At 41.8% G+C, this 25,944-nt stretch overlaps 3 protein-coding genes and 2 pseudogenes across 4 annotated transcripts; 1 reads left to right on the top strand and 4 right to left on the bottom strand.

Moving 5' to 3' along the window:
* Positions 1-441: 441 nt before the first annotated feature.
* Positions 442-2,018, bottom strand: LOC145480923 (tropomyosin-2-like). The gene has a single exon (XM_081459266.1). The coding sequence runs from the start codon at positions 1,609-1,611 to the stop codon at positions 706-708; it is 906 nt and encodes a 301-aa protein (XP_081315392.1). The 5' UTR covers positions 1,612-2,018; the 3' UTR covers positions 442-705.
* A 522-nt stretch (positions 2,019-2,540) lies between these two features.
* Positions 2,541-8,980, bottom strand: LOC145480921 (monocarboxylate transporter 8-like). Its single transcript, XM_081459264.1, has 3 exons — positions 8,387-8,980; positions 5,030-5,595; positions 2,541-4,913 (listed from the first exon to the last, which is right to left on the bottom strand). The coding sequence occupies exons 1-3, from the start codon at positions 8,604-8,606 to the stop codon at positions 4,338-4,340; spliced, it is 1,362 nt and encodes a 453-aa protein (XP_081315390.1). The 5' UTR covers positions 8,607-8,980; the 3' UTR covers positions 2,541-4,337.
* A 762-nt stretch (positions 8,981-9,742) lies between these two features.
* LOC145480946 (uncharacterized) lies at positions 9,743-14,800 on the bottom strand. The gene is made up of 3 exons (XM_081459295.1): positions 14,436-14,800; positions 11,568-13,412; positions 9,743-10,611 (listed from the first exon to the last, which is right to left on the bottom strand). The coding sequence occupies exons 1-3, from the start codon at positions 14,445-14,447 to the stop codon at positions 10,411-10,413; spliced, it is 2,058 nt and encodes a 685-aa protein (XP_081315421.1). The 5' UTR covers positions 14,448-14,800; the 3' UTR covers positions 9,743-10,410.
* Positions 14,801-16,132: 1,332 nt separating this feature from the next.
* On the bottom strand, positions 16,133-24,396 carry LOC145480962 (uncharacterized; annotated as a pseudogene). Its single transcript, XR_014048573.1, has 4 exons — positions 24,320-24,396; positions 20,441-21,678; positions 17,450-17,648; positions 16,133-16,936 (listed from the first exon to the last, which is right to left on the bottom strand). The product of XR_014048573.1 is annotated as an uncharacterized LOC145480962 (transcript).
* Positions 17,629-19,960, top strand: LOC145480948 (uncharacterized; annotated as a pseudogene).
* Positions 24,397-25,944: the final 1,548 nt, after the last annotated feature.

The following is a 25,944-nucleotide window of genomic DNA, read 5'->3' as shown; positions in this document are numbered from 1 at the left end:
AACATTCCATACATTGCATAGCTTAAAACGCCCCATTGCTTTTATGCTACGCAAAGATGCCGCAAGATTTTAAAGCTTTCTGTTTTGTAAATAACAACAACTTGAGTAGGATCGAGACTTTGGAAATTAAGATTTTGAACAAATGCTAGCAAGAAAAATTGCGAAGCTTCGAAACTTTGTAACTTCGTGATTTTCGCAAGCAGAACGTTGTTCGTGTCTGGCCGTGTTACGCTTCGGTGATCTTGTTATTACTCATCACGCAAAGAAAATAAACTATCCTTTCCATTGCATCGTTGAACGGTCAATCACAAAGGATTTAAACCACTTGATCCTATAAAAATGTAGAATTTTATTCCAAAAATATTGACTAAACGAGAAGTATTAGTTAATAACAGGTAACATTAATTGATCTGACAGACAATCAAAAACACACTGTTAGCTAATTTAATTCGACACCTACTGGGCTTTTGTGCCCGCCTTGAAATCTTAAAAATCTAGTTAATGAAAAGTGAAATAATCTAACTGCAAAATGGAAATTTGAACTGCTCAAAAAATGAGTTCATCGAAGATGGAAAACTAGCTAACGATTAAAGAAATTTGAAATAAAAACATTCAAAAGTGGTGAAAATCGATTTTCTGTAAAACAGCCCGCATTGTCAGAAACTGTCAGACTTACGTAACAAAGTCACTGAGAGTAAAATGTGTTTAATCTTCCTCTCCTTCGCTGGCCGATCGGTCGTCTCGCTCTGCCTCTGGCTCTGGTTCGGGATCAGCTGGTTCGGGCTCCGCGGGTTCGGGTTCGGGCTCTTCCTGATAAGCGTGGTAGCGGTCTGTCACCTTTTTAGGCTCATGGACTTCAACGTCGTCTATGGATTGCTCCACCATTTCCTCCATATCCTTCATCTCTTGTCGGATATGTGCGATTTTTTCCTTAATCATGTCGTGTTCTTGTGTTAGGTCGTCGATGACGCCCTCTTGTGGCTGTACCTTACGTGCAGCTTCTTCGAGGCGCGCCACAGCTTCCTTTAGCTGTTCTTGTAAAAACTCCAACATCTCGTTTTTCTCTGTTTCGTTCTCAGCGTACTGGGCATCTTCGGTTTCCATTTCTCTCAATTTGGTACTATTTGCGCTAATTGTTTCTTCCAGCTCAGTGGCTCTGCTTTCCAATTTTTCAACGCGTTCCCTGGCCTTTTCTACCTCAGCTAAAGTGACTTTCAACTTTTGCTTGGACTCCTGTAGCCGCTCGTCCGACTCCTTTGCAGTTTGCGTGGCTTCGGACACGTCTAGTTCCAACTGCATCAAGCGTTCGTCGCTTTCGCGATCGTCTCCCTCCAGTTGTTTGCAAGCGCATTCGTGCTCCATTGAAAGCGCCTGAACTTCGGCCAATCTTTCCTCCTTCTCCTTTACATGTTCGTCACATTTTGCTAGTTCATCTCGTACGAGGGTAATTCTTCGCCTGAATGAATCTGCCTCATTTTCATTTTTGTCGCAATCTTCTTCCATCTCACGATGTTTGGCTTTGGCCGTGATCTCCCTCTCTTCTGCGCTCTCGATCTTATCCTTCAAGCCTTGCAGCTTTCCTTTAACTTTACCCATTTTAATGTCGGCCATGATGTACCCTTGTACTTGCTCGTGAGAACAGAGATTGCAACCCACCGGCGTACAGCTGCACTGTAGAGAATAAAGCAAAATGTGATCTATGGAACGCTGTCTGTGTTGTTTTAGTAAATGCAAATTATCAAAAGCTCCTGAGGTGTGGGCCTCTTTCACGAGCGCAGATTGGTGGCCGCTCGGCACCTTATCAGTTCAGGTTTAATTTACGTCCACCTTATACCTGTTGAAGACCCAGGAAAAAGTAATTTTAATTCATGTTCAATTTTTCACGCGTTCGGTGAAGAATCTACGCAGCAGTTGAACTGTCTAGTTTTTCCGGTGGATTCATTTTGTTGTAAGAGTTTTTCAACCCGCAGATGTTTCAGCCCCTTTGTCCGCAATGAATTGAACTTGATCTGATCAAAGCTAGCATTGTTGCAGACAGCCCGACATAACACTTGACTTCTGAGTTGCGTGACTCATCTCGGTCACCCGTTACGCCCTTTCCCAGATTTGAGTTTACGCCTTCATGTTTAATTAAAGAAATGTATATCTTTCTTTTGCGCAATAAAACTATTTGATCTGTCCGACAAATTTTATTTGAATTCGAAAACGTTTAATTGTTTTTCTTCCAAATGAAAACGAAACAGCTATGTTGTCCCTTTTCAATTTAAAAATGTTCATGGGTCAATAATATAATAATTAAAAGCATCGCACACACTGTAGTCTGCCTATGATTTTCGATTTTCTTTTTGCTTAAAACATAAACTAACCACAGATTGGATTTTACAAGAGCTTAGTAGTGGTACACCCAGACTTCTCTATTTCTACTGTTCATGAATAAATGCATCTCAAATGAACAGAAATCTTGAATATGGTTTTAAATGCATGGCTCGAATGTTTTCTGCGGTCGAACAAATCTTCCTGGTATGTCAGTAGAGGGGGGAGGGGTAAGGGGAGGGGAAGGGGGAGGGGGAGGGGGAGGAATGAACCTTTCAATGTCCTAGAGGAACTTCTCTTTTAATACTAGAGTCACGTGACTTACGGCCGGACATTGACAGCTGTTTGTATTTCATCCGACCGTCCATTCGTTCGTTGGTTCGTTGGTTCGTTGGTTCGGTTAGACAGTCAGTCAGTCAGTCAGTCAGTTGGTCAGTCAGTCCCCCCTCCACTCCGCCACTCCTTCCTCGCTTTTATGAAGAAAACAAGTCTGTCAAAAAAATACCAAAATAAAATCCCCAGATAACTTAAAGCAGGGTTGAGCAGGGTATAAATCTGTTCATTACGGAATTAAATACTTGCCAGGTCTGATTCCGTTGGCAAATAGATTGTCAGGGTAACAGAAAATATGAAATGAGGAGCGGGTGACATCGAGGAAAGACTCCCATTCTATAGAGTATTTTACATAACGCACGGAGATACAAATTTTATCTTTAAAGATGGTATCTCTCATGGTATTCCCAAGTGGCCATTTAATCTTCTGGATATCTAATATTTAATCTTCTCGAAATCTAAGACATCTCCGTATTTGCACCGAAAACAGTGGTCACTTCAACTGAGGTCGGGAATATAATTCGCATCCCCGCGCGGTCATGTAATATCCTCTATGTAAGATGTGAGAATGTTTTCATCTCATTGTTCCTAACTGCCAACGTTGCAATCTGTTGGGCTGAGCTATCAAACGCTATTGTAACAATAGATTTTTTTCTGTCGAGGTTCCATGTAAACAATAGCCTCCATTTCGTACGAAAATATGCTCGGATATTTGTCTGCGGACATAATCTGTTCAGAGAACCGAAAACTGAAAGCTCTGAGGTACAGATAATGTCAAAGGACAAATATCCGATCATATTTTCGCGCCAACTCACGGTGGCTATTTTGTTTAATTTATTGACCTACAAATATTTTTCAAGCCCTCCCCCCTCCGGGGGAGAGACTCCCATATGAAAAGGACAGAGGTGTTCGTCATACCTTTTAGCGGTTCAAAGGGCAGAGATAATGTTTTGTTTTAGAATTGATACCTCTTAGGGATGAATAAAAATTCAAGTGACGCCCACAAAACAGGATCTTAGAACCTCTTAGGGGTTCTTTTCAAAATTTCTCACGAAATTTTCCACGAGCATCCCGGCCTTTCCAACACGCGTGGTTTGGGAAATTGGGGAATATCACTCAACAGTTTTAGCTGAGGAATATTCAGTCATGTGACGCGTTTAGACCAATCGCGTCCGAATGATAGTATTTGATGGATTATAAGGGCAGATCGTGTCTCTCCGCCAATACTAAGAATCGGAGAAAATTAAATGGTGAGCTATAATGTCTGAAAGCAACCCATAGATGGACACTCTATAAGGTAATTGAGCATACCACGTGATGAGTTTTTGTCAGGGACGAGAAAGGTAACATTTGGTAGTGAACTATAACTGCCAAGGGGTTGGAGGTCGTCCGCATAATTCCCCGGCCGGGGACGATGCTTCGGGGCACATTAAGAATGGACATTTTTACAAGGTAATTCACTTCCCCGGAAGTTTCAAAGAACAATTCAATCCACACGCGACTTTCGACTTGAAGAAGTTTAAAACTACTATTGTAGAAAGAATTAGCAACCGTTCTTTGAAGATAGTTTAATTAGTGCTCCAATAATTAACAATAAGATTGTGAGCTCAAAAAGAACGTATAATTGTGCTCTCTGACAATATTGACTCTATGTTATTGCAACAGGTGACGTCTCTTCAGTATAACTGTAACTACAAACAGGTTTCTTTCCCTATGATCTCTTCGTTGTTGCACTCGGAACGTACCACGAGATGAACAAGCTCTTTACTTCTGGAGAATGAATTAATATTCGTTCTAAACAGTGGAACCATTAACAAAATACACGTAGAAACCATCGCAAATCCCCCTGCGCAAAAAAACGCCACGGCATAACTGTCAAATGTGTCGTATATCCAGCCCGCGATCGAGGGGCCAGCGGTTTTAGGGATAGAAAGAAGGCAGTACAAGGTACCCAGGGCAGACGCCAATTTGCTGTCTCCAACTAAGTCTTGTACAATTAACGGCAAGGAAATTAAAAAACATCCCTCTAGGAGACCATACATAAATGCATAGGTTGCTAGCCATTCGTAATTGGTTGCTATGGGAACAAGAGTCGTGAAAACACTGATTAAGAGAAGTGTGATCTGTAGAGTGGTTAAGCGACTGACTCGAGGCAGGTCCAGGAATTTGCCAAAGAAAGGACGAATTGTTAACGAACCAAACCCTAAACAGCTAACCAAAAACACTGCTCTGTTGGAGGTTTCACCGGAATCCTTAGCAAGTCGAACCTGATAAAAGAAATAATCAATTAGTCAGTAATAAATTGTGAGCTGAAAAGAAGAGCAGAAGGGAAGGAGGGAGGATGAATGAAAGGACGAAAACAAAGAAGGATATGTTAACTTACTAAATGCACATAAGGAACCAAGTAACCAGGCATAAACATGCACAGGGACGCCACAAAAACCATGAAGCTTTTGTTCTTGAATATCGACCAATCAAAACTAGATTTCTTGATATTTTTCAACTCAATTTGGTCAAACCCAAGTGAAAGAATCGATCTTGTAATAAATCCACAAAGCACTAAAACCAGCTGCACTCCAGCTAAAATTCGAAAGGTCTTTGCCAATCCCAAGTAATTGAAAAGTTTCTGCATAACTGCACTATAAACCAGAGTAGCAACTGGAGCTCCAAAAAATACGATCCCATTGGCTAAGCCGAGTCGCGCCCGGAAAAACTGAGGAAGCAGAAACAAAGCGGAACAGTAACAAAGACAAGAGCCCAAGCCCCACACCAAACCATAAGTTAAGTAAAGTAAGTAGATATTTGTGGCGAACGATGACGTAAACATCCCAACAGCACATGCGAGTCCACCCAACACAATGACGTTAGCGAATCCAAGCCGGTTACCAAGGAGAGCGGAAACCATTCCAAACGCATGCATGCTTCCCGCTGCCATGGCGGTCACCCAAGCTGAGGAGATATAAAATCAAAGCAATGCCTTTTAAAATAGAAACTACCTCATAAAGTTTCATGGTTATTGTTCAAAAGATCTGAATTGGAAAAGAGTCCTTATGACAGATGACGCTGTTGAAATCAACTTAAATAAATGGAAATAAAGGAGGCCTGAGAGAGATTGGCAGGTGAATCGAAAAACTGAAGGAGGCGAAAAAAGCGGGGAAGTGATAAAAAGACAAAACGATCTAGAACGCTAGCAGTGCAAACTCCTTTACAAACCACTATGAATTCTCGGGTAAGAGCATGACGTCAGTCCCTCGCGTCACGCACTTGTCACGCTGCTTCTTTTTCGTTCCGACAACGACATAACAATAGGGCCATGGCCAGAAAAAAAAATATGACTGAGGCAATGTATATGGCTTAATTCTCTTGCTAGGTATTTAGGGTGTTTGTGATGACTACAAACAACGAAAAATAAAAAGTGTCTCAGTTTGCCTGTCATTAGCCGCGCCCTGACGCTAGAGTACTGTCGCGGTCTTTTTGCGAGAGGACAGGTAAAAGTAAACCTGTGGAACAAGAAGAAAAAAAAGAGAGCTACCAACCCCCTCATAAGAGAAAACCTACAAAGCTACCACGCTCGCTTTTCCGAGCCGTCGTCTGACTATCGCCCCTAGCCTGTCTGTTACATACACAGGTATTCTGGCAAAACTGCTATTTCTTACTATTTCCAAGCAAAATGTAATATTGACATAAATTAATATTTTGCCGACATCGAACAGAGAACTGGGTGCGAGCAGGTGCGAGCATAGTACGCAAAGGCTCATGGTTAGCATGCACGTTTGTAAAAAGAGACGGTTGAGAAACTTGTGACATTCTACGGTCAGCCTTGCCACTGGCACTTTCGCATAAGGTTTATTCAGTTTTATTTTGTAAATAACGTTATCTGATTTATCTTTCATGATTCTGTTGTTTACATATGCGACCTAACTAATGTGGGAGTGCTTAGCCCCAGCACTAGAAGTTACGGTGCTTTCTTGTAGACAGGACCTATAACATAAATGGTACTGCATAGAAACAAGCAAACAAGTACACAAAAGAATAACAGCTTAAATTTTGCAATCTAACTAGCGAAAACAACAAATTTTGCCCTCACTACACAACCGAACACGCTCAAAGGTTGAGGCATGGGCGCTTTGGTCAGCCAGGCCTAAGATATGTTTTAATTGTGACAATAAGATTACAACAAAGTGGATAGGAGATAGATCAAATAACATCCTACACACGCCAAAGCCGGACACGTAAGCACAAGAAACCTCTTATTAGGAAAAATAGGAACCGTGTAGCCCCGACCAAATGTAGTGGCGGCACCTTTGGGGTTTTAAGGTTGATATGGTTAGCAGTTATATAGTCTACATACTGTGTTTGCTTGCCGTTAACATTTATTTACTGCTCTTTGCTTGCGGTTAGCATTCAAGGGGTGAAGGAGAAGGCGACTAAATGTGTCCTACCATGAATTATATGCCGTAGGGTAACCCTGGCACTAGATAGCCAGAGCTGAGCAATAGGGTTACCCTAGCGCCAGGGTAGCTGCCTTGTTAACGCTCTGCTAAGAGACAACTCGCCTACCCGGGACGACTTTGTTCGGGCTCCAAGAAACAATGATGGAAATACCGGCAAATCAAATTCACATTTTGTTTCAATTTTGCTAATTCGAATACTGGCACCTTTTTGCGACGAACTTGTCGCTAAATATTCGATTGCAGAACTGTTTATAATTTTTCCGTCAAGTTCATCCCAAACTAAAGAAAAGTAACCGTCTGGAAATTTAAGTGAATTGAAATGATTTCATTGGAACTGATAAACCACGTAGTTCAAATGAAATAAAAAGAAAATAGGGGCTAGAAAGATGGCAAACAAAAAAACCTACAAAGTCCAGTACAGCGGAATGGTGGGAGGTCATGATGTACATACAATAAAACGGAAAAACGAAAGAAACATGGTTATTTGAGTGAAACTGAAACTGAAAGTATTAATGTGGGTAAGCTTTTAGCCCAGTGTTAACATGAAAGAATTGAAGACATTTCAACCCTTCTAGCCGGTTCCATAAGGGTTACCCGGCCAGGGGGCTATAAACCGGCTCGACTCAGCAGCAGCAGTCACGCGATTTTGGCGGGACCGAACATCCTCACTGTCCACTTTTTCTTCGATGTCATAACAGTTTTCAGAGCTACTCTGACTGATCATAGTTTTCTTACAGCTCCTACATGTCGTTTCCTACGAGGGTTTTCCTCTCTTGCTAACGACGTTCTTTGTCAGACAAAGAGCTTTCGTCTCTTCCGGTGCACAAGTCGCTCTCAACGACGCTGAAGGGCGCCATATTGAAGAATCGCATTTTCAATATATCAGCATAAATGTTCCATAATGTAAAGATTAAATTCAACACGGCAGAAATGCCACGTTTGACAAACGGCCCGCTTCGTGACGTTTACTCTTGGACAAATAAAAATTATCAGCCATATGGAAAACTGAGCTTTCTGTGTCAAGATTTGAAAACGGAATTAAAAGTGAAAGCAAAATGGTCACCTGTAACATTTTTTTTTTTTTTTTTCATTACCTTCACACTGATGCCGAATTCTTACAAGGACTAAGGGAGTCCGAGCTGAGATTATACACATGAGATTATACACTGCACGCGATCCACGATGTATCAGTTATCTGATGCCTGTTTGGTTCTCTTCGGTATATATATATAGCGATAACCTGAGCCCAAACATTTTCGATCCAAAACAAAACAACGACTTCTTACCGGTCTGGCCGCGGTTGGTGTTGAATTCATCCAGCAACACAGTGAATATTATTCCTGAACTGTTATTCTGCCCACCAATGATAAACATCACAATAAAACCGACCGCACAAGCCGTCCACGAACAGCCTTCATCCAAACGAGCTTTCGCTGAGTACGTTTTCCTCAAACCCGAGCTCGCTGGAATTTTTATTTTCTCTTTTTCGCGTTCCGAGTCAGCCATCAGGTAAATCTAGACGATAAATATATGCGAAAATCACTCTGGGGTTCTTAAATAAGCATTTAGGCACGAGGTCAATGGGTGGCTTGTCACGATTTGAACTGTCAAATGTAACGATTTTAATTTTGCTGGGTCGCAAAGCAAAATAATCAGAGTACATTGTATGTTATGTATGACTGCGTTATTTTTTATAAAAGCACGTTTTTGTATGAACGATGGGGCTGAAAAAGGACAAAATCATCACCCGTTATGGTTCAATTTTACTCGTGGTATAATCTAATGTTTGCCGGGTGTTTTCCTGAGTTCTGGGATATGATAATAAACTGTAGGTAAATACTACACGAATATAAATGCGTTCATGACAGGTGATGTGATGTCTTGTGACATGTTTTGACATTCACCAGCTAGAAAAAATGTTTCTGATTGGAGAATGTAACAAAAAAATACTATATTGTAAGCAGAACATGGATCTTTTTCAAGACGAACAATAGACTGTTTTCGACATATCAAAATTCAACTTGATAGTGAGTCCTAGAGGACACAAACAGAGGGAATTGAATGACACGTTTGTTCATTTCTTTTGTTTGTGTCCTCTAGGCCTCACTTTAATATGTAGAAAGTGACCTATTGCCCTAAACCACTCTGCAATGAGGGTCGTACAGGGGTATTCTCATGACGCATGATTAGCTGATTTTATTTTCCGTGGAACGTGAATTTAGGGACTCGGAATTACTCTTCGTGATCCGTTACCTGAGGGGTTTTCGTGACCCGTGAAGAACTTGAATTATTATACCGACATTCGTGGTTTTACCACTCTATTCTATTCTAGTCCTCCGAATGGTTAGAGTCGTCTATCCAGAGTGATAAGGAGCCTTTACTTAGCCTTTCGCGATTTTGTTTTCCTCAAACACTCTTTCTAGTGTAAGGACAGGTTATTAAAAAGAGTATCTTACTTGCTTATTTTCGTGATTCGGGAAAATATATCCGTGATCCGTGATCCTCTATTTTTTTCCGTTCGTGAACTGTGCTAGAGATTCCCCCCCCCCCCCCCCCACCGTATTACCCCGCTTATTAAGGGAGGCGAAATTGTATCTAAAATAATCATTCCCTATCCACAATTTCAATTGTTTTATTCTGGTCTAAGTGGTTGAGGTGAGGTGGTCAGTGCCACAAGAGCTGGTACACAACATGTATAAACCAGCTTTACGACTTCAGAACATCGCGCATACAGTTTGAAACCTGAAATCTACGTTTTTTACCAAAAATTGTGGTTTGTTAGCGATACTAAATCAAGGGTCGTGGATGAGCTCATGTGAGCGCTTGGGCCATGTGATGACCACGAGTTGAAGATCCAAATTCAAAACTCTGATCCCCGTCAATCATTCTTATGCCGGAATGGCTGGCTTATGAATGGCTAGCGGCCTTGCAGTCCTATATTGAAGAAAGTAGATCCGCCATTGTTGTAACTGTGTAGACAGTCTTGCTTAATTAAAGGAGCTAAGTCACGGTTTGCGCATTTTGAAAAGTTTAGCCTAAATTTTTTAAGTTCGTCGTTTGTCACCATCCTTGAACCTTTTTGGTTTATTATTATTTCTAACCAGTTTATAAAACAAAACTTTCACAGTCTTCTTCAACTGATCCCTAAGTCATTCCCTTATACATAAAAGATTTAGTCTTTCACAAGCATGTCATTATTCCAAAGCTTGAGCAAAATCAATTAATAATGTAACAGTATCTGTATAACTAAACAGCTCATCAGGGTTTCAAGATATTCACCAAGTCACCATGGTAACATCATTGTATGAAGTCACATGGTCATCGGCTCTAACACAGTAATGACGTCACTCATTGTAGAGCGCCTGGAGGGATCCTTTGTAATACACTGCTCTGTTAAATCTCGCAGATTTTTGTTCCACATCAATGCAATCTGTCGCTCTCTTTCATCAGGATTGGGTGTTTGGTTTATGCAAAGCTCACAAAGAAGTACACCGAAACTGTAAACATCGATCTGTTTGGGAGACAATTAAAGAAAGAGTTCAAAATGTTCAAATCTTACTGTTTAAAGTGGTCAATGCACTTAGCTACACCTAGCTAGTTTACTGGCATGTCACTTAAACTGAAAGAAACAAATATATCAACTGAACATAACACGGGCTTGAAAATCCCAACTGGGGGGAAGCAAACCAGTTGGCTATTTACAAGCATGTCCGAGGAGTTGAACTAGGGTCTATACCGAGAAATATCTCCAGCTTAGTGGTCAGAGCGGGACCTGAAACCGCTACCTCCGGATTTCAAGTCCGGCGCCCTAACCACTCGGCCACGCTCGCCTCGTCCTAGTTACCAAAGGAAAAAAGGTTTATCATCATGAAGTCAGACACCGCAAGGACGATATTTTCTAAACACTGACAAAAGGCAGATCCAGGGTCAATGAAAATTTTGATTTCCGTTTTATCTCGTCAACAAAAGCTTGATCAAGCTCTAATCCAGGAATACTGCCTATCCGGACTTTTGAACAAGCCGACCGAGGCACTGATTTCTCTTTCAGTCATTGCCATTGATTTAATCGTTTGAAATTAGTCAGGTCAGAAATGAACAGCAAAAACTGGAAAAAGCAGACCTTACTAAAAGGTACAAAAGTGAACCAAAATTCAAATTATTTAAAGTTACAAACTCAAAAGTGGATCAAAACTTACAGTAATCTTGAGTGGCCTTAACCTTGCTTTGAACAACCCGGTCCTGGTTAGAAAGGCCGGCACAGTGAGAGCGAAATATGTCCCAGGAAAAAAATTAAATAGCGTACACAATGACCCCAGGTATGGTTCTAATCTCGACCTATTGGTTTGAAATCCAGCGCACGGAAACTTACGACTACAAAGTTAGGGAGCTTCTTCAGTGTTTCATTAATAACCAGATAACAGAGATAACAGTTCAGTAAATGAAAAGATATAAATGTGAGTGCCCTACCTTGGGAGATTGGCTCGAGTTGCTTGCCTCAGGAGCTGAGTAAAACGGATTGCCCGGATTCTCTGACATTTTGCTGCCCATGAACTCCGCTGACCCAAAATCACAGAGTTTCCCGCGCCACTTGTCACCTTGGCGCCAAACCATGACGTTACCACTGTTGACGTCACGATGAAGAATGGGATTGGGCCGAAAGCAGTGAAGATAGTTGAGTCCGTAAGCCACGTCAAGCGCCAGAATTCGGATGAATCGATTGCCCAGAGATTTTTCATCCCTTACTAATTGCGAGAGAGACATATCCATGAGCTCTGCAACTAACAGTGGCTTACTAGTGCGGTATTCGGCCACAGCCAAGAACTGTAAAATACAGGGATGTCTCACTAAGGTAGCAAAAGTGATTTCGCGATCAAACAGAAGCCTGTTGTGTGCTGACTGAATGATTTCGTGGATTTCTTTCACAGCCACTTTCGTACCTCGAAAATTCCCTTCCACAACTCTTCCCCACGCCCCAGTACCCAGGACCTTGTCGGAGAGTTTGATTTCATCTCTCGAGATCATCCACGGCTGATCCCCGCGGAAGATGTCGGTGGTTTGACGAGCTCTTTCCATCTCGTGTTCTAGGACGCGAATGCGTCTTTGATACGTTTCCACGTCCGTTTCAGCACGTTGCAAACGTTCTTCGCAAGCACGCTTCTCGTCACGTAACGTATCGTACGCACTTCGTTGCGCTCTTCTCTCGTCCTGCCATTGTTTCTCTAGTCGATCCAAGCGGTCAGTTGTACCTTTCCTTGAGTTCTCCAGAGTCTCCAAAGTTCTGTCTTTCTCCAAAAGGAGAGTTTCTTTCCGCCTCAGTTGATCTCGCAGTTCAGCACGTTCATTGCTCGCCTGCCTCAAGGCCTGTTCTTTTTCTGTTAATCTTATCTCTAGTTGCCCAAGATAAGCCAGGCCTCTCTCTTTCTCTCTGTTTAACCTGTCCACCGAAAACTTTCGTTCAAGGCTGATCTTTTCACTCTCTCTTTTCTCTTGCTGCATAGTTTCTTTTTCTCGCTTGAGTGAATTAATCTCTTGCTCCCTCTCTCTCAGGGTGCTGATTTTTTCTTGTATTTGAAGTTTGAATCGTTCGTTCTCTCTTCTGAGCGATTCAAGTTCAACTCTGGTGTCTAAATCAGCTCTGAGCGCACTTTGCGATTGACGGGTATGGTTTGTATTTTTGTTGCTCAAACTCTCCATCGCGCTCTGCATTTCTTTCACGATCCCCTCTTGCTCAGCAAGTTGCTTTTGCAGTAGTTCGACATTTTCGTTTGCCTCTCTCAACAAGCGTTCTTTTTCTCTCAACTCGGACTCCTTCTCTTCGATCCGTTGTGTGAAAACCTGCATTTTCTCATGAAAAGACTGAATGACGAACTCTTTGCCTTCAATCACTTTTTCTTTCTCCTCTATACGTTCCAAATGGCGCTCTCTCTCATTCGTCAAGCGATCAAGAATTGGCTTGCCTTTAGAAAGAATTTCATTTTTACCGTGTAACTCAATCAATACGTTTTTCAACTTTGTTTTCATGGCCTTCTTGTTACGAGGAATTTGTTTGTCCAAATAATCTTCCGAAAGTTCATCGTCATTTTTGTTGGGACTCTCCTGTTTGAATTTTTCACGTTTTTTCTCCTTCTTTCCTTTGGCTTTTGCAATCGGCTTTTCACTTGACTCTTCAACATCCTGAATCCCTGAAGAGGTTGGAGGTGCCGTGTTTTCTTCATTCTCGTTCTCCACAATTTGAAAAGATCTTTCAACATCTAAAGAATCTTGTGAGTTAAATTCGGATACTTGTCCTATTCTTTCTAGCTCTTTTATACTCTGAAAAATATGCACCAGATCAGTTGATGGTGATTATAGGCTTCAACAGATTGAACAAAGTTAAACTCCCAGTCTCCTGGCGACATTAATTAAATGGATGCGAAGTGTACAAGAAAAACACCATAGACAGCTCATCTCCCTTTTTAATTAACCACTGAATTATAATGCAGGATTAATAAATGACACACAAAAACATCTTAACAAAACTCGCGAAAAAGTGCGAAGTAAAACGCAGTTAAACGGGTCGGGTAGATGCTGTCTTAAGTTCTCACATGAATGGCTTGATACCCTTTGTGAGGACAAAGGAACAAACAACAGAAACAATGTCCCTTGCCCCAAAACAATGACAGCTGCTAACAAGCAAAAAACCTTCAAGCTTACGAGAGCTACTACACTTTTGAGTTAAACGCAAGCACTATGAATGAAACAATTGCCATTTTCTTGCGTTTTTCTTTCATTTACTTTTGCATTCTGTAGTATAAAACACGTGTTATACAAGCGCGAAAAGTGGCACCAGTGCTGCCTACTGCGTCCGAAATTTATTACTCGGATAAGTCTCTATGGCGTACTGCGAGATAATCCTTGCAAATTTTAACTTTCAACACCAAAAGAGTTACTAATAGGTGAAATGCAAGTCAGTAAACGAAGAAGTGATTAAACTCTCGCATACTGACTGAAAATAACATCATTGCTAACGGTGTGAAGCTATTTTGGTCAGCGGATGGATATTACAGAGCTACAAATAACCATGAAATGAAGATTAGGTTCATGCAATCTCCGGGTCTAATACTCAATAACTGTTTTAGCCAGAAATCTCAGATTTCTACTGGCGTATACATGTAAACATAAGACTATGCTGAGATGTTATTACCATTGTTACAGTGGATCGTAAAGCAAATTTTTAACTGGCCAACAGTGAGTTAAAACTCCAGCAGGGAAGGCGATTTTAGAACTCATTATCAAATCGATCCATCGATCGATATTGAGAAAGAGTGCGGTGAAACAAGGTTAGCACTAACTTACCGTATTACCCATGGCTGAATCTTCGTAGCTGTGGTAAAGTAATAAGACTCAAGTTCTTTATAAACACAAAAGATTTCAGTCGGCCAAGGCTTACGACGTAGTTCAATTCAGTTTAGGGACGCACAAACTTCTTCAGTTGACTCTACCGAGAGAAACAAAGTTAAATGCACTTTTCTTCGAGGAAGTAGTTGTATAACTGACCGGAGTATACTATGTTACTTGAAACAAACAGGCGGACACCCATCTACGTTCGAAGCCTGCTTATAATTCAACGGCCAAACAACTTGATATTAGCTGATGTCAATTATGCGTTGTGAAGCTCTTTCATGCCCAAAATACACGCTACGTAATGACTATAGACAATGAATAATAAATAACTGTGAAAACAAAAGCACTCGAGCGGCAAGGCATAAGATTGCCTACGTACTTCCTTTTTGTCACTCTGTTCATATTTACCGCCTACTTTCGCGCGTATACCTTTTCAGCAAATTGTATTCTGTTGCAAGTCTTCCTATTGAAAAATGAAGAATCGACAGTACATTTTTTTCCGCATTTAAGCAAGTCCCTGTTAGGATTTGCCCGAGGGAAAACTCCCATATATAAAGGACGGGGGTGCTCGTCGTACTTTTAAGGGGTTAAAAAAAAATGGTTTTGGTAGCTCTTATGGTGTTCAGCCTCAAAAGGTCAACAGGCGGAGCTTTTGCTGTACCTTTTATGGTATTGAGACGAAAAAATATGACAGGAGATAATGTTTTGTTTTAGAGTTGGTACCTCTTAGGGTGAAAAAATTTCAAGCCATGCCCACAAAACAGGATCTTCGTACATCTTAGGGGTTCTTTTCAGAATTTTCCGACGAGCACCCCAGTCCTTTCTATATGGAAGTCTCTCCCCCACCCCCTCCCCCGTCGGGAGGATTTCTTCTGTACAGTCGAACCTCCACTATCTGCCACCTCTCTAAAACGGCCACTTTTTTACGTCCCGGCGGACGGTCCATACATTCGCTTAATTGAACCTCTCTACAAAGGCCACCTCTCCTCAAGACCACAACGGCAATGGCTACTAAAACTCGTCGCAACTGCCAAAATACTCTCGACAATGGCCAGTAAATCAACGAATGACGACTGGTGGAAACAAACCCCACTTTTCATCGGAAAAAGTAATGAAACTTGATCCCTTCTTGGCGTTATTTCTGTTTCATTGACATATCTTGATTGCGTTACTTATTTACATCCTACAGTAGGTGTCATATTACAGCCCTGCCTCCCCATAACTGCCACCTCTCTACAATGGCCACTTTCCTCTGTCCCCAAGGTGGCCGTTGAGGAGAGGTTCGACTGTATATCTATGGCGAAGAAACAAACCTGAGAAACTGAAAACAGGCTTGCTAATAAGAAGGCTTTGACTCGACCAGGGCTCGTAGTTTTCGAAGCACTGCTGTGACATCTTCAAGCGTCCCTACTAAAGTAAAACGCCGCTCTATTTCTACGGTTAGGCCTACCGTCCACACTAATCCGTCACGAAAACGGTGCTTTTCGAAAACGCCCTTCACACAGGAGCAATTTGAAAACGCTGACATTTCGTTTTCGTGTGGACGGAAAACATTTTGAAAACGGAGCTTTTCGAAGTCGCTGGTGTCACGACAATCATGTGATTTTGCTGACCGAGTTTTCCTCAAACCATGGATAGTAGAAGACTGTACTATCCATGCTCAAACACAACTCCAAAATGGCCAGTGATTCTTGGGTTTTAAATTTCTCCGGCGTAGTGTGGACGGAAAACATTTGATGCGTTTTCAGAGTGAAACCTCTGTTTTCAAATTTCTCCGGCGTAGTGTGATCGGGGCCCTAGTTCCTACATACAAAATAACGAGTTTATTAGTCATAGATGATGCGTCCCGCCCCACTGCACTCCATGGATTAGTCATCTCCTTTTGCCGAGTTAAACAAAGCGTATTTCCCTAGTGGACGGCACACGCTTTACCCAGGTTCTCGGATACTTGGGTAGCGGCTGACAGCGCTCGATTTCCCTACAGTCCAAGTAACTAAGTGCTTCCCAAAGACATACAATACCAAGTGTCACAGACATAACATGACTATTATATTTATTGCATTGTAAAGCATAAAAACACAAATAAGCGCGACGATAAAACATCTTATCGAACGGCATAAAAGTCTATAAAGAGAACTTGGACGTTTAAAAAGAGTCTCAAATCTCGAGATAAAGACAAATAAAGATTGAGGGATAAGATTCTACAAGGTAGCCGTCCTTCCATTGATTGTCACCAGTCCCTGTGCTCGTTAAGACTCCGCTTGCTGCGTCAACACTGCTATGACGTCACTTATAGTGGGACGGGCTTCGGGATGCCACTCGACACAACGCATAATGAGCTCTCGAAGGACACCGTTAGTTACCAGGACTATTTGTTGGTCGATCTGCTGAGGGTCTGGAAGCTCTCTGATGCACATCTCGCACAACAATAAACCGAAACTGTAAACGTCCGCCTAGAAGAAAACAAGAGACAAGTTTGTGAGGAAAATAGTACAATAAGTAAAGAATATTCGTTAAAAGTCTTCGTCATCGGTCAGTGTCGACCTCCATCGGTCAGTATGCGCTGGGTCATCGTTTGGTGCTGTGGTGACGTCACGTTTGGAATAGCGTCGGCTGTGACAGGTCCGTCCGATTCTGGAGTGACAGTCTCTACCACATCGAGTACAGGTATGGGTGTTCGCAGGGTTGTCTCCACAGGAGCGCGCCTTTAAAAGCACGATAGCCTGACTAGCAGACGATTCCTTTCTATCTTCTAGGCGAAGAGATTGAGAAAGCGAGCAAGCAAACGAGCGCGCCTGGGGTGAGAAAAAATGGGGAGAAGTGGAGAGGGGGTGAGCAAAAAAAGGAGGAGGTGTGGAGGTAAGGAATCATTTGTTGCCCCACCTCCTCCCCTCGTTCCTTATAAAATAGAAATGTGTCGGGCCAAAAGAATTCAGAAATTTCCTCACTACTAAATTTCTTCTCACCTTTGGAGACTGTTGAGAAGTGAGAGCCTCTGGCGCTGCATAAATCCTTGCTCCGGGATTCTCCGTCATGTACTGACGCATGAAATTTGCCGCTCCGTAGTCTGATAACTTGGCCCTCCAACTGTTATCCCGTCTCCATAGCAACACGTTGGAACTACTTATGTCTCTGTGCATGATGGGAAAAGGTTTATTAAGGTGGTCTTATACCCTAAAAATCGCATTTTTTGCGTACAAGGTCGATTTTTTGAAAACGTCATAAATAGACTCTTTAACCATCCCTTTGCATTATTCCAGGGTGTTTTTGACCAGAAAAAGTCATTTGTACGAAAAATGTATCAAAAACTACTGATATGTCTAATTTTTGGCCATAGCAACGCCCCTAACAACGACTGTTTACAGTTGTTGGTTCAAAATCGTGAAGAAACCATTTTGCCCCTGGGACCGCTCTCTAGAGGAAATGATTTGGTAGCTCTTATAGTGTTTACCGCTGGCCATATTTTTCGTACGGACTAAAACTTTTGGCTTTCGATCGACGAATGTGTCATTCGCTTTTCTTCGAGTAAAGTTTTAGCTTTCTTTTGTGGTTTCAAAAGAGATTTGGATATAAGATGGCTAGAACTGGCAATAGACCCCGTAAACGTAAGTTCCACGGAAATCAGCATATGCAGAGAAGTCCTAAATCGGCGAAAATCGAAAAACCTATCGACGAAAATGTAACTATCCAGTCTGCCTCAGAAAGGAAGATCAAGGCCAAGCTTGAGGTTAAAGAAGAAAAAGAAGAAATAATCAGCAGCAGTCTGAGTGGATATCGTCTAATGGATGTGGAAATCTTGGCTGATGTATTGAGGCTTTTGTGTTGCCAAGAGTGTGGTGAGTCAAATATTCAGTTAACAGAGGTATCCTTTAAAAGGCATGGTTGTGCATCATGTCTTCGATTATTATGCTTGGACTGTGGGTGTAACCATTGTTTTTACACGTCTAAAAAGATATCAAGATATTATGAGGTGAACAGAAGACTTGTTTATGGGATGAGAACGATTGCGCAAGGGGAAGCATCAGCTAGGAGATTTTGTGGAATTATGAACATGCCACCCCCACCAAAACCAAAGGCATACAGTAAGCACAACAAAGCTTTGCTCAAAGCAGCAAAAGCTGTGGCCAATCAGACCATGAATGATGCCCAAAAAGAAATTCACCATTTGAAAGGTGAAGATGTCGAAGGATTTTCAAACTGTGGGGTTTCTTGCGATGGGACCTGGCAGAAAAGAGGCCACTCTTCATTGAATGGTTGTGTAGCAGTATTATCAATTGATACAGGGAAATGCCTTGATGTTGAACTGCTGAGCAAAGTCTGCCAGACCTGCCAAAGACATGAGACCAATAATGATCTCCAAGCAGAGCAGGAGTGGCAGATAAACCATGCCCCAAAATGCAAAGCAAATTTTAAAGGCTCAGCTCCATCAATGGAAACAGAAGGAGTGAAGCGAATCTTTGAGAGAAGTGAGGAAAAACACAAATTGCGTTACACTGAATATTATGGGGATGGAGATAGCAAGGGTTTCAATGGAGTAGAGAAGACTTACATAGACAAAGGACTTAAAGTTGTAAAGAAAGAATGTGTTGGACATGTCCAGAAGCGTGTGGGGACAGCTTTAAGAAAACTAAAGAAAGAGAAAAAAGGTATGGGCGGTAAAGGAAAGCTGACTGATAGAATGATAGACAGGCTGCAAAATTATAATGGGATTGCCATAAGAAGCAATGTTGGCAATCTATCGGAAATGAAGAAGGCAATTTATGCTAGCCTCATGCATTGTGCCTCTTCAAAGGATCGCAATTTACATTGTTATTGCCCTGAAGGAGCAGACAGCTGGTGTCGCTTCAACAGAGACATTGCAAATGGTACAAAGTTGTTCAACCAGGTCCTGGGCTCCCTGTTGAAATCATTGCTGAGCTTAAGCCAATTTACTTCAGGCTGAGTGAGGATGCTCTGCTGACCAGGTGCTTGGATGGAAAGACCCAGAATCAAAATGAAGCCATAAATGGGATGATATGGGACCGAGTGCCAAAAGATGTGTTTGTGGGAGCTGACACTTTAAAGCTTGGAGTGAATGATGCTGTTTCCCACTTCAATATTGGAAGCCAAGCAGCATTAAATACACTCACAAACAGTGGAATTGAACCTGGGGAGTTCTGTGTTGAGGAAATGAAAAGAAGTGACAAACTGAGGCTTGGCAAAGCAATTTACAAAGAAACAGATACCTCTAAGCGAAAAAGAAAGTTGCTTCGAGCCCGTCGAAAACAAAAAGGGGATCAAGCACAAGAAACAGAAGGAGTGACTTATGCCTCAGGATCCTTCTGAACTCTTATTTAATGCTATCAAGCAAAACTGTGGCTGAAAAAAGTTTAATTGAGGTTATTTCATTAAAAATGAGAAGAACATTATCTCATTAAATTATGTCTCAACTTTAGAACCATTTTTCTCAAATTATGAAAATTACCAAATTGCGACACTTCCAAGCAGGATATCTCTGTGGGGTTTTAACTAATTGACTTGAAACTTTCAGCATTATTTCCTGATGTTATTCCCTTGGTGACAAACCTCAAAAAAATTGGGAATGTTTAACACTGTACTTGCAGTAAAAATGTTTTTGAAGTATCTGTCATTGCTTTCCCTTTTTCATAGGAAAAATTATCAAAGCAATCATAGTTTCCTTGTTTTTTGAGGTTTAACACCTGGGTAATTTATTTTGAAATAGAATAAAGCTAATTTTACTTTTCTGTGACCATTCTAAGCGGAGTTATGCTGCTTATAATAGACCCACATTTTTCACCAGTGGGGGGCTGGTTAATCATTAACTATTAACATTCGCGAGGTGAAAACAGTTATTTTGGAGTCAGGAAGTGATAATCTATAAGATGGTATAAAAAGATATATTCAAAGATAGTTAATAAAAAATTTCATTTTTAGGGTATAAGACCACCTTAAGATGGAGATAGTTCAGTCCGCGAGAAACATCCAAAGCGAGGCAAACGATCTCCTCTTGATGTAACGCGCGCTGGTTCAAAATGTTCCTCAAGTCTGTGTCCAGCAACTCCGTCACAAACAATGGGCTTCCGTCGTCGTTTGTCGCGCCTATGAACTGAAGTAGATGCGGGTGTCGACAACGCGACGCAATGCTCATTTCGCGCTCAAACAATCTGCGATTATGAGGAGACAGGATAAGCTCGTGAATCTGCTTCACCGCAACTTTACACCCGCGGAATGAGCCTTCGTAGGCTTTGCCCCTGGCCCCTACACCTAAAATGTTTTCAGACAGGGTGACCTCGTCACGGCGGATGACTCAATCACGTGGCTCGAGTCGCCGATACTCGGCCAGGGTGTCTCGCGCACTAGATACCGCTGATTGTAATTCTCGAAGGCGGTGCTCGCTTTCGATCGCGTTTCTTTCGCTGTCGCGGATGCGTTGTTCGTAACGTTCGCGTTCTCGTTCAAGGTTCTCTCGATCTTGCTGCAAGGTCAATCTTTCCTCGGTAAGTTCTCTCTCAATAGAGATGCGCCTGTTCCTTTCTTGATCCATTTGAATCTGCATATTTCTTAATCTTTCCTGTAAGTCTGCTTTCTGTTCACGTTCCAGCTGCAAGAGACGCAGTTGTTCTGCCAGGCATCTCTCGTTCTCACTGTTTAACTGGTCGACATTTTCGTTTGCCTCTCTCAACAAGCGTTCTTTTTCTCTCAACTCGGACTCCTTCTCTTTGATCCGTTGTTTGAAAACCTGTATTTTCTCATCAAAAGACTGAATGACGAAGTCTTTGCCTTCAATCACTTTCTCTTTCTCCTCTATACGTTCCAAATGGCGCTCTCTCTCATTCGTCAAGCGATCAAGAATTTCATTTTTACGGTGTAACTCAATCAATACGTTTTCCAACTTTGTTTTCATGGCCTTCTTGTTACGAGGAATTTGTTTGTCCAAATATACTTCCAAAAGTTCATCGTCATTTTTGTTGGAACTCTCCTGTTTGAATTTTTCACGTTTTTTCTCCTTCTTTCCTTTGGCTTTTGCAATCGGCTTTTCACTTGACTCTTCAACATCCTGAATCCCTGAAGAGGCTGGAGGTGCCGTGTTTTCTTCATTCTCGTTCTCCACAATTTGAAAAGATCTTTCAACATCTAAAGAATCTTGTAAGTTAAATTCGGATACTTGTCCTATTCTTTCTAGCTCTTCTATACCCTGAAAAATATGCACCAGATCAGTTGATGGTGATTATAGGCTTCAACAGATTGAACAAAGTTAAACTCCCAGTCTCCTGGCGACATTAATTAAACGGACGCCAAGTGTACAAGAAAAACACCATAGACAGCTCATCTACCTTTTTAATTAACCACTGAATTATAACGCACGATTAATAAATGACACAAAAACATCTTAACAAAACTCGCGAAAAAGTGCAAAGTAAACCGCAGTTAAACGGGTCGGGTAGATGCTGTCTTAAGTTCTCACATGAATGGCTTGATACCCTTTGTGAGGACAAAGGAACAAACAACAGAAACAATGTCCCTTGCCCCAAAACAATGACAGCTGCTAACAAGCAAAAAACCTTCAAGCTTACGAGAGCTACTACACTTTTGAGTTAAACGCAAGCACTATGAATGAAACAATTGCCATTTTCTTGCGTTTTTCTTTCATTTACTTTTGCATTCTGTAGTGTAAAACACGTGTTATACAAGCGCGAAAAGTGGCACCAGTACTGCCTACTGCGTCCGAAATTTATTACTCGGATAAGTCTCTATGGCGTACTGCGAGATAATCCTTGCAAATTTTGACTTACATCACCAAAAGAGTTACTAACAGGTGAAATGCAAGCCAGTAAACGAAGAAGTCATTAAACTCTCGCATACTGACTGAAAATAACATCATTGCTAACGGTGTGAAGCTATTTTGGTCAGCGGATGGACATTACAGAGCTACAAATAACCATGAAATGAAGATTAGGTTCATACAATTTCCGGGTCTAATACTCAATAACTGTTTTAGCCAGAAATCTCAGATTTCTACTGGCGTATACCGTAGTTTCTCGGTTATAAGGCGCACTCGGCTATAAGACGCACCCCAAACTTGGCAACTTAATCATGCAAAGTTCCCAAACTGAAAATTATGTGAAAATACTCGGTTATAAGACGCACCAAGAAATGAAGAGTTCATAAAGATAAAATTTTATTCTCTTGGCACAATTAGCACGCGAACTCTCTGTAAACGTGAACAAATTTCAACAAAAGTGAAAAAGTCACACATTTAATGATATACACGAAAACAAAAGCTAAAAGTTCGCACCTCTAATGATAAACTTGCGTGTAAACAGACAACGCATACACGTTAATTTCAGCTTTCCTGCTCAGGAGACATATTTCGTTTTTTATAAAGATTCTAATAAATATTCAACGATCCGAGAACCAGAGATCCAGAACCTTGGAGTTCACCGGGAATAGAACAGTTCCAGTGTTGTCATGCGGTGCCGACAAGCAGAGTTTCACAGTTGCACTAACGGTGAAAGCGAACGGCGAGAAACTTCCCCCGAAGGTCATATTCAAAGGAGTTCGACAGCTGAAAATCAACGTGCCACCAAGGATGCAGGTCTCCGTTCACAAGAAGGGCTGGATGAACGAAGAAGGTAAGCTAAAACACTGTTTATTCTGAGCAGTATCTTTTCAACAAGCGAGCGAGACGAGTACACTTCTTGTTTCTCAGAAACGAGATTCGAATTTCATTGTTGACGTATCGTGTTACCTAGCACGTGCTGTTTAGCACGTACGCGCGTATGCAAATTTCAGTTTGTTAGCTTTTCTCGTGCAGTTGTTTAACACAATGCGGCCTTGATAATAAAGCTTTCTAGCATTCTAAGACTGTATTTCTTATTAATTTCTAGGAGTAATGGAGTGGATTCGACGCCATCTTCGGTACACCCCAGACCAAAGAGCTCTCCTCGTGTGGGATTCATTCCGTGGGCATTTGACAAACGCCGTGAGAGATCTTCTGGCGAGGCGAAACGTAGTAGTCGCAGTTATTCCGGGTGGACTTACGTCCGTGTTGCAGCCCCTGGACAAGTGTATCAACAAACCTTTTAAGACCAAGGTGCGATCCCAATACCAGACTTGGATGGTGAACGGTCCGTTCACTTACACTCCGTCGGGGAAGAAGCGTGCGCCGAGCAAAGAACTGGTTTTGCAGTGGATCCAAAAGGCATGGCAAGAGATACCCGCTGATTTGATCGCGAACTCATTCAAGTGCTGTGGAATATCAAATGCTCTGGACGGCACCGAGGACGAAGCTGTGTGGGACGAAGAAGAAGCTGGAGACGAGGAAGCAGATGATGAACTGGAGAACGAGTTTGACACGGATAGCGAGGAGGAAGACTAGACATCAATAAATTTCAAAACAACAACAACGGCTCTTTTCAGAGCCACCCGGTTCTTTTCAGAACCACCAAATCTTAAAAAAGTCAATGACCAATGTTTAGTGTCTTTTATTTGTCTAGTTTTAACTGTAAGTTCCGGTAAAATTGCTGTCGTTAGATTTTTTTGCGCGAAAATATTCGGCTATAAGGCGCACCCCAATTTTGGCAAAAACTTCCCAAGCAAAAACAGATTTTCCTCGAAAAAACCGTGCGCCTTATAACCGAGAAACTACGGTACATGTAAACATAAGACTATGCTGAGATGTTATTACCATTGTTACAGTGGATCGTAAAGCGAATTTTTAACTGGCCAACCGTGAGTTAAAACTCCAGCAGGAAAGGCGATTTTATAACTCATTATCAAATCGATCCATCGATATTGAGAAAGAGTGCGGTGAAACAAGGTTAGCACTAACTTACCGTATTACCCATGGCTGAATCTTCGTAGCAGTGGTAAAATCATGAGACTCACGTTCTTTAACACAAAAGATTTCAGTCGGCCAAGGCTTACGACGGAGTTCAATTCAGTTTAGAGGGACGCACAAACTTCTTCAGTTGACTCCCCGTACCGAGAAGAACAAAGTTAAATCTAATCTTCTTCGAGGACGTCGTTGTATAACTGATCGGAATATACTGTTACTTGAAACAAACAGGCGGACATCCGTCTGTGTTCGAAGTCTGCTTATAATTCAACGGCCAAACAACTTGATATTAGCTGATGTCAATTATGCATTGTGAAGCTCTTTTCATGCCCAAAATACACGCTACGTAATGACTATAGACAATGAATAATAAATAACTGTGAAAACAAAAGCACTCGAGCGGCAAGGCATAAGATTGCCTACGTACTTCTTTTTTGTCACTCTGTTCATATTTACCGCCTACTTTCGCACGTATACCTTTTCAGCAAATTGTATCCTGTTGCAAGTCTTCCTATTGAAAAATGAAGAATCGACAGTACATTTTTTTCCGCATTTAAGCAAGTCCCTGTTAGGATTTGCCCGAGGGAAAACTCCCATGTATAAAGGACGGGGGTGCTCGTCGTACTTTTAAGGGGTTAAAAAAAAATGGTTTTGGTACCTCTTAGGGTGTTCAGCCTCAAAAGGTCAACAGGCGGAGCTTTTGCTGTACCTTTTATGGTATTGAGACGAAAAAATATGACAGGAGATAATGTTTTGTCTTAGAGTTGGTACCTCTTAGGGTGAAAAAATTCAAGCCACGCCCACAAAACAGGATCTTCGTACATCTTAGAGGTTCTTTTCAGAATTTGCGACCAGCACCCCAGTCCTTTCTATATGGAAGTCTCTCCCCCACCCCTCCCCCCTCGGGAGGATTTCTTCTGTACAGGCGAACCTCCACTATCGGCCACCTCTCTAAAACGGCCACTTTTTTACGTCCCGGCGGACGGTCCATACATTCGCTTAATTTAACCTCTCTACAAAGGCCACCTCTCCTCAAGACCACAACGGCAATGGCTACTAAAACTCGTCGCAACTGCCAAAATACTCTCGACAATGGCCAGTAAATCACCGAATGACGAGAGGTGTAGACAAACCCCACTTTTCATCGGAAAAAGTAACGAAACTTGATCCCTTCTTAACGTTATTTCTGTTTTATCGACATATCTTGATTGCGTTTCTTGTTTATATGCTACAATAGGTGTCATATTACAGCCCTACCTCCCCATAACTGCCACCTCTCTACAACAGCCACTTTCCTCGTCCCCAAGGTGGCCTTTGTGGAGAGGTTCGACTGTATATCAATGGCGAAGAAACAAACCTGAGGAACTGAAAACAGGCTTGCTAATAAGGAGGTTTTGACTCGACCAGGACTCGTAGTTTTCGAAGCACTGCTGTGATATCTTCAAGCGTCCATAATAAACGCAGCTCTATTTCTACGGTTAGGCCTACCGTCCACACTAATCCGTCACGAAAACGGAGCTTTCCGCCCTTCACAAAGGACGAATTCGAAAACGCTGACCTTTCGTTTTCGTGTGGACGGAAAACATATACATTTTGAAAACGGAGCTTTTCGAAAACGCCCTT

The sequence above is a fragment of the Orbicella franksi genome, chromosome 3 (assembly GCF_964199315.1).
Source record: "Orbicella franksi chromosome 3, jaOrbFran1.1, whole genome shotgun sequence".
Taxonomy (NCBI): Eukaryota; Metazoa; Cnidaria; class Anthozoa; order Scleractinia; family Merulinidae; genus Orbicella; species Orbicella franksi.
The sequence above is the reverse complement of the archived record's forward strand: the minus strand, read 5'-3'. Positions and strand labels throughout refer to the sequence as shown.

Coding starts and splice junctions, on each gene's coding strand:
- LOC145480923 (XM_081459266.1), bottom strand. CDS start 1,611: ATGGCCGACATTAAAATGGGTAAAGTTAAAGGAAAGCTGCAAGGCTTG.
- LOC145480946 (XM_081459295.1), bottom strand. Junction 10,612..11,567: donor ACTCGAGCCAATCTCCCAAG/GTAGGGCACTCA, acceptor TCTCCCAAACAG/ATCGATGTTTACAGTTTCGG.
- LOC145480921 (XM_081459264.1), bottom strand. CDS start 8,606: ATGGCTGACTCGGAACGCGAAAAAGAGAAAATAAAAATTCCAGCGAGC. Junction 5,596..8,386: donor CACCAACCGCGGCCAGACCG/GTAAGAAGTCGT, acceptor ATATCTCCTCAG/CTTGGGTGACCGCCATGGCA. Junction 4,914..5,029: donor TGGTTCCTTATGTGCATTTA/GTAAGTTAACAT, acceptor TTCTTTTATCAG/GTTCGACTTGCTAAGGATTC.